At 55.5% G+C, this 8,223-nt stretch overlaps 1 protein-coding gene across 1 annotated transcript; it reads left to right on the top strand.

Moving 5' to 3' along the window:
- Window positions 1-1,835: 1,835 nt before the first annotated feature.
- Window positions 1,836-4,064, top strand: LBRM_29_2020 (conserved hypothetical protein; the record flags this gene model as incomplete). Its single annotated transcript, XM_001566495.1, has 1 exon — window positions 1,836-4,064. The coding sequence occupies one exon, from the start codon at window positions 1,836-1,838 to the stop codon at window positions 4,062-4,064; it is 2,229 nt and encodes a 742-aa protein (XP_001566545.1).
- Window positions 4,065-8,223: the final 4,159 nt, after the last annotated feature.

Here is an 8,223-nt window from a genome sequence, read left to right as displayed (position 1 = left end):
TTTTTGTTTTTTATTTTGCCGTGTTTCTCTTGCCCTCTTTCTCGTCTGGTTTGCTGGGGATCTCTTCTCACGTTACAAATTTGTTTTTTTTTTTCTTTTTCTGTCTTGGGGAGTTTGGTTCTTCGTTTGGCTTTAAACAACTAAGCGACTCCAGGCCTCTCACACCCCCCCTCCCCTCCCCTCCCCTCCCCCTTCCTTCTTTGCTGCTTCACTGTCCCTTCCTGTTGACATCCTCGCCGACACACCTTATTGTGGCAACTCGGTGTAGATAAGCAAACAGGCAAGATAAAGTAAGGCGACTCTGCGAAGTGTGTTTCTGTTTACTTGTCTCTCTGCCCTTTCTGGTATCCCGCCTTCCGGTTTATTGCTCTGTATTCCCCATCTTTTCCAGTTCATCTTTCTGCGAGATCCGCCTCGTGTGTCCGTGGTGTGTCTGCGCAGTTTCGCTGTCCGTAACATCTAGTGGTTGTGTGCGCGTCGCTTGTTCTGTATGTACTTGTACTCTGGTGACTGCGTACATCGTTTTCCATCATCGCTGCACTGCGTGTTATCTCCGGGTTCCTGACTTCCTTTTACCCGTGCTCTGTTTTGTACTTGCGTACTTAACTGCTTGCCACTCTTGTGCCCTCCGGCTTTGCTCCCCTGCCCCAGCTCGTGTGTGTGTGTGTAGACCTCATACTACCCCTCCCCCCTCTCTCTCTCGAACAGAGAGAGAGAGAAAAAAAACGTGCACGGTCTTTGTTGGTGAGCAACGAGGCTTTGCTGTTTGTGCTTCTGCGCTTGTTCTAACTTTTGTTGCTGCTGTTCTTCTGTGTACGGCCTCGGTATCGACTTTAATTTGGGTGGTAACGTTGTTTGCCCGTGTGTGTATGCGTGTTATTTTGATGTTACTTCCCTGCGTGTGAGCGGTCTATTTCCTACTCCTTTTGTGTGTGTGTGTTTTTTTTTTCTGCTCTCACATCGCTTTCTGCAAGGCGCGTCTCCACTCTGCCCCCCTCCTCTTCTATCCCCTCTGTCTTCACGCTTTTTCCACCAACACTGATCTTGTTTCCTCTTCCTCTCTCTCTCTGTGTGTGTCTGTCTCCCTCGCTCGTTCTTCGTTGCTAGTACGTGTACTACCTCATACGACGCACTCGCATCTCTTCGCCCTCTCTTCGGTGGCGTTTCTTTTTTTTTTTGCTCTTTGTTGAAGCCGGTGGACTTTACCGTTTTCCTCTTCGCTGTGTTTCGCTCATTTTTTTCTCTCTCTCATCTCCCTTTGCGTGTGTGTGTGTGTTTCGTTGTTGTTATTGTTGTTTATTGGGCTCACTTTGTTCTCTGCTTTGCGTTTGCGAGGCCTCCCCCTCCCCTCCCCTCACTCCCTTCCTCGTTCGACCTCTCCTTCCATCCCTCAAACGTTGTGCGCGCCCTTTTTTTTCGGTAGTTTTTGTGTGGATTTCTCAGCGCCGTCGTTTTTGTTTTTATTGGCGACCGTCGAGGCCCCGGTGCACAATCGACTAATCGTCAGTAATTCGTTAGCTCGACACCCGCCCCCCCCTCTCTCTCCTTTACTCGCCTAGGCAACGGGCTCTCTGCTTTTCTTTGTTTCTTTTGCTTCCGCGTCGTTGTTTGTGCTGTCGCATCGACTCTCCGTGTAGCGGTTCTACGATTAAGCGGCTCGCACTGTCGTCTCCTGCGCGCACTCCCTTGCTACACTCACCTGGTTGCAAACCAATAGGCTCTCGCCAGAGCTATCTGGATGCTGTCTTGACTGACATCTGCATACACAGTAATCGACCACATTCCCAAGCTCACCTTCGAGATCATTAAAGGCTGGCGGCCTTCGGTGCGTGCTAATGGGAGGCGCGCTGTGCACGCGCCAGGCTCACGCGAGCAATGACCGTGCTCTGTTCGTTACCCCTCAGTCTGCCATTCGAAACTCAGAGAATTTACTAAGTGACGCTATGCAGGAACGAACGCAAGTCACCTCCGCTAATCCTTTGGACACCCTTTCTGTGTCACAGCCACCGACGCTGCAGTATGTAAAGACATCTTCGGCGACGCATAGCGTGAGGTCGCATGAGGACACCACGGTGCACAGGAGTTCTGCTAGTGATGGCCAGCACTCTACACTGCACCATGGCGCGCAGCCCCTGCTTTCCTCATCCCTCTTGTCCAATCAGTTGTCAACGCAAACGCCGTCGCACGGGGCGTCGAAGGTAATGGCGGCATCCCCAGCAAAGGCGGTGCCACGTTCTGCATCCCCAATACCGGAGATGGAGACGTCCTTGAGTAGCTCGCGTAGCCTCTTCTCCCTGTACTCTGCTGATAGCTGCTCGGATGAGTTGCCGCTACCGCCCCTGCAGCCCGCACCGCCTCTGCAAGCCGCAGAAACCAGAGCGATGGCGTCAGCAACGCTCACGGAAATACCCAACACTACTGCACAGTACCCCAGCGCCACTTCGAACGCGCCATTCATGAAAAAGAGCATTCTTTCGAACGCTGCCGACCTGCCCAAGGCGCTGCCCGTCACACCGATGCCCGCGATGAGGAACCTCGTGCCAGAGAACGACAGCAGGAACAACGGCTGCACCGTGACCAGCAGCCACGACAAGACGCCAGAAATCGATTCTGCGCAGGCGGCTCCCAAAGCCCTTTCGACTTGGCCTTCAAATGAGGCAGCCGCAGCTGCGGCACACGCCGTCTCGAGTGCCTTGCTTGAAGTCAGCTTTGATTCACGTGCTTTAGCCGTCAGCGATGCAACCACCTTTTCGGAAATACAGCGCATAGCCAACCGACTGCGGGAGTTGCAGGACGAGCGCCAGGTGCTAGGTGAAGCTCTACAGGTGTGTGGTCTTCCATCCCCAAGTGCCAGTGCCGACAATAGCGTCGTAAGAACGCAACCCAGTGTTTCAGAAGCCTCAAAAGTCACCAGTGAAGCCCTGCCAGTTGCACCCACGGCACTCCTCGAGTCGTCACAGAGATCGTTTGAGTCCTTGTCGTCAGAGAGCGTGCTCGCATCCAGGCAGTTCTACAATGAAACAGCCAAGTTCTTGAACAGCATTCGAGAAATACACGAGGCGGGTAAAGCTGGGCAGGGTGGCTGCGCGTGGTTTCGCTGTGGGGCCGCACCGCCAAGCACGAACAGCCCCAGCGGTGGTGGGTGTGGTGAGGTAGAGACACCGAGTGATGCTGTGACGCGTACGTCACCTCCACCAGCCGTGGAAGCAGCATCGTTTTCCGGGACCCAGCGTGATGATGCGCCAGTCGGTGGGGCTGTCAGTGACTTGCGTCTCCTCATTTCGTTGCGTCGGCGTTGTCGCACATCAACATGCGTGCGCTGGTTGCCGTTCGAGGTAAGGGAATCGGACTTGCGAACAGGATCTGTGATAACACCAGTGTGCACTTGCGGCGACCAGGCCGCAAATGCGTTCGCCTACGATACTGGTGCTACACACAGTTCTGAGCACTTTCCTGTGAAGGGCGTGGACCTCGTCACGGCATGCTTGCAGCACGTCCCCGAGCGGGGGGCATCGTCTGTGACCACTCCGTCTGTTGTCGGCAATTCGCCACTGCCATCAGGCGTCTCCTTCACCGGCCTCTCCTCTCCGCTCGGCCAGGATGCCGAGAAGGAGAGCACAGCTATCCTCAACGACTCCCAAGGGCCCCTCAGCTCCAGCGCCGGCATCACCACATCCACCTCTGCGCACTCCATCTCGAGTGACAATCTCTCTCTCTGCCCCGTTCATGCTGCACATCGCCCTGTCAGTATTCTCATCTCCAAAAAAGGGAGGCGAAGCGCAAGCTCCATTTCCTTTTCCTTGGCGCAGAAACAGCCGCTGAAGCCACTGCAGGTCGCTGTGCCAACGACCGCTACGACTGAGTCGCCCACGCCCAAGCTTGCTTCAGCACTCCTACCACCCTTTGACCTACAGCACCCAACGAATGACAGACCTACAAGTGAGTCGGGACGGCGGCCAATTATCAATTCTGGTGTGCCGTACCGCAAGCAGCTCGCCAAACGAGCGCTGGAAGACAACAAACTGTTCTTTGAAATACTGTCGCGACAGAGAAGCTTATCTTAAGAAGAAGAAAAAGGGGGGCGGCACCTGTGCGCGCTCGCGTGTATAGGCACCGCGTTCTCTGTGACGCTAGTGAGTAGCTAAGATAAAGCGTGTGGACCACGGACTCGCTTGACTGCGATTCGTGGTGCTCCGGTCACAAAAATTGCCCCACTTTGTCCTTTTGCTTTTGTTCTCGATTTTTTTCCCCATTTGGTTTGTGTTTGGGTAGGATTGTGCGTCCTTCTCGCGTGTGTGTGTGTGTGTGAATATGAGCCTCTTTTGTCTGCCTCCTTACCTCTTTTTTGTGGGGTGGAGGGCGTTCCTCTTCTCTCCATGCCTCAGCGAGGCATCCGCCTCCATCTCTCCATGAGCATGTGAGGAGACAGTCTTGCGCATTCGCCGTGGGGCAGTGTAAGCTCCGGGTGACTGTGCTGTCCCAACGCTTCGCCGACTCTCCTACAGGTATGCACGCCGAAGCACCTTGGGAGTTCCGCATGTTCACTCCTCCTTCATGTGCGGCACTCACGTCTACCTCAACGTTCCACTCCCCCGCGGGTTTCGGCCGGAATATCCTGCCAAAGAAAACTAATGGCAAACAAGTAGCGACTCTCCTGTTTTAAAGGGTTTCTCTTACGCGCTATTGGCAGACAGTAAACTGCAAACGGGCCTCAAACTAGGAAGGACTGCCATGCTTCATGGCTACAGTACACTTATAGGTGCAGCCGTAAGACGCTGCAGCCCCCCTTCGTGCGTGCAGCCATCCCACTGAGTATGAAGGACATGAGGATCGAACTTGACCTCCTGCAAAGACAACTGAATTAGCCTAAACACAGGAAAAAAAGTGTAGTTGCCGATGTGGCGGCTTTGCTCTCCTTCATCATGGCGCTCGACACGAACCCCCACGTTAGATGGAGGACGGAATATTGCAACTACCTCGGCACCGATATAGACGCTATACTACGCCATTGCTGTTTGCCTGTGGTCACTGCGAGCTGACACACAGCGGCGAAGCTGACAGGCTTGCGAGAGCGGCCATGCCCGCGGCGCCGACGGCCACGGCGTGGATCACGGGCAGGGGTGCTGTGCTTACGAGGCGGTGGGAGGAGACCCCGTGCTCGCTGCGTGGTGAGCGATGGGCAGCGAGGCGGCGGTGTGCGGATGGTGTGACGCCTGCTACTGCGCTAGCGGCGTGGTGCCCCCACCCTTCCCAGAGCCTCCGGCCCGCCCGTCCTTGCCATGGGGGCGTCCGACCCGGCGCTGTACCCCGTGTGCCATGCGTGGTGGGCGGATCGCTCGAGGCGGGTGGCAGGCCTCGCCTGACGCCATGACCTTGCACGCTGTGTAGCGGTTACGCACCTCTCCCACGCGATGTGTTCTCTGTGCGCCGGCACATGCTTCTCCACGTCCCCCCCCTCCGCTTGGCACGCCCGCCCCTGTCAAGGGCGTGCGGCCTCGGGAGACGGCGTAACGCCCCTGCTGCCCGAGACTCGTGGCAGCATCCCACGCGTCGCGGCCCATGCGGGCAAGCCATGTGTGCCCGCCCCCTGTGGCATTGACGGGAGGCGTGCGGCGAGCCCGCAAGGCGCATGGCCCGATTCGGCGGCAGGTCGGCTTTCCCTAGGCGACCAGGACCTCTCGCAGTACTCCTACGAGGGCCGGTGGGCGGTGGCGGTGTGCCTCTATGTGCTGACCTGTGCGTGGGAGGAGGCTCCGCCGAGCGACAAGAATGTGTGTCTCAATTCGTTTGCTTCTTCTCTTTTCTGTTTATTCTTATTTGTTCGTTTCTTTCTACTTGGCTGCGCCTTCTCTTCGCTCTGGCTGGCGCCTCCTTTCTCTCTCCGTGCTGGTGAGCGGTGGTGTTCTCGCTGGCGCCTGAGTGGCACCGCCGTGCAGTTCTTCTTTTCTTGTTTTGTTTTGTTTTTTCTTTGCTCTTCTTGGGCCGTGCGGTTTTGTGGCGCCAGTGATTTTTGTGGTTATTTTTTTTTTGTTCGGTAATGCGGCGACCCTCATGGTGTTCCATCCACCGCCCCCCTCCTCCCCTCTTCCATCTTTTCTGTCCTCTGTTCTTTGCCCCATCGTAGTCGATGTAGTGATTGTGCCGCGTCCCTGCTTCACTGTTGTGTCTCTCTCTTTCTGTTTCCTCTTTCCTTTTGGGGGGAGAGCTCCGGTTGCATGCGTGTATGTGTAAGCGGCTATCTTCCAGTTGTTTTAGGGGAGGGAGGGACTTCTCGCTCCTGTGCGCTGTGCTGTTGTGTTCCCTCCCCCTTCTCCCTTCCAATACGCATCTGCCAGAAAAGCACACGTGTGCCCAGTCATACCCATGCGTTACAGAGCCTCTGCGTTTCTTCGTACCCCTCCCCCCCCATTCTATCCGGCACTCGCAGCTGTATACATGCGCACTCTCTGCTATAGATTTATTTGTTACGTAATAGAATCCCACCTTACACGCGCTTTCTGGCATCTTCAGAAGGAAAGGAGAAGGAGCACCGCTTTAAAGTCTTCATGCTTCGCCCTCGCCTCTCTTTCAACGCCGTCTTCACCCGCATTGGGTGCTCAAAGGCCCTTCTCTCTCTCTCATTCCCCCTCAAAGGCCACTGCCGTATCTTCTTTTACTCGTTTCTTTTTTTTTTTCTGGCCTTTTATCTCTGCATTACGCTCCTTCTCTTTCATCGCGTGGGCGTGTCAGAGGTGTTGTGTGCTTGCGTATTTCTTATCGGCTTTGTCCCTCGAACTTGACTGACTCATTATCTAACATAATCGCACAGACCAGCGCTTTTTCTTTTGCTTTACTCCTCTATCACCCATTCTGTTTGCCCCTCGGTGAAAAACTTTGGTTCTTTGCATCTGCTCACCCTCTGTCAAACACGCATACACGCAATGTATGTGGAAGAATGTACGCGCTGATGTGTCTGTGTGTGCGTGTGTGTGTGTGTGTCTTCTGAATGCATGTCAGTGTTCTCCACCTTGTGCGCTCTGTTCTTCTCTGTGATTCAGCGACCACTACGCGGAACGAATGCGCACGCCTCGATTCGTTCACCCCCCCCCCTTTTGTTGTTCGTTTTAGTGAGTACGACGTGCACTTTTTCCTTCTTTTTTCTCTTTTTTTTTTCGGCACCACTCCAGACCTCACTCATCTCAAGGAGTGGCGGGGGGATAACACATCAGTGCGCAGCATCCCACCATCTCACTACCCCCACTCTGTGGGAGGCTGCCAGGCAGCCCCTCTTCTCTCCCTGCCCGTGCCGAGCCACCCTCTGGCTCTGACAGGGTCAAGTGTCTACGACGCAGGGGAGGCCAGACCGATGTATCGCTGCGGATCTCGGCGGTCAGGTCGTGGACGGCGTTGCGTCGGAGCAGCCTGCGACAGCGAACACGTGTGCGCCATCCGTGTGACGCGCGGAGTGTCAGCGTGGCTCGGCCACATCTCACGCGGCCCTCGTGGTCTACTGGTGTGTCTGTGGAGGGGGGGAGTGCGTCGAGCCACGCCACGGGACGCACCAGGCGGCGGCCAGCAAAACAGTGGTGGGTGGTTGGGTAGGGTGTGAGGCCGGGGCCGTGCTCAGCTAGCTCTGTCGGCGTGCTGCTGCAGTGCGTGCTGAGTGCGGCTTTGCAGGGTGCGATGGACTGTCATAGGTCGAGTCGGGTGGAATGCGGCTCAGATTGTAATGCAAAATGCACACGCTGCGCACGAAAGCCTTTTTTTATGTGTTGACATTCACCCGAGTTCCAAAAAAAAAAAAAGAAAAAATGACATTTGTAGGAAGTGACAACGTTTGGGTGTCATTCGAGCTCGCCCTTCTACCTAACGTGGCTCTGTAGTGGTAAGGTGAGGGCTGGCTACCCAGGCAGCGACTCTGGTCCCGCGGCTCTGGGCTCAAGTCTTCACCAAAAAGCCTCAGCATCGGATAAAGCAAACAAACACGCCTGTTAGACGCGTCCTTCTCACTCTCTCGTTGTACTGACTTTGTGTTGCTCTTTTCTCTCTTTGCTGCTCTACCTTGGCCTGTACAGACAGACGCTCACGCAAGCTGAACGCCTCACTGCTGACACGCGCGTGTGTGGGTGCGTCTGTTTGGCGTATTCCTCGAAGGGTGCGGACACCTCTGTGGCACTTTTATAAATACCCCCGAAGTCCGAGCCAGGCAGCGGTAAGACAAACGCTTGTAAAGTGGCGCCCAGC

The sequence above is a fragment of the Leishmania braziliensis genome, chromosome 29, assembly GCF_000002845.2.
Source record: "Leishmania braziliensis MHOM/BR/75/M2904 complete genome, chromosome 29".
NCBI lineage: Eukaryota > Euglenozoa > Kinetoplastea > Trypanosomatida > Trypanosomatidae > Leishmania > Leishmania braziliensis.
The sequence above is the reverse complement of the archived record's forward strand: the minus strand, read 5'-3'. Positions and strand labels throughout refer to the sequence as shown.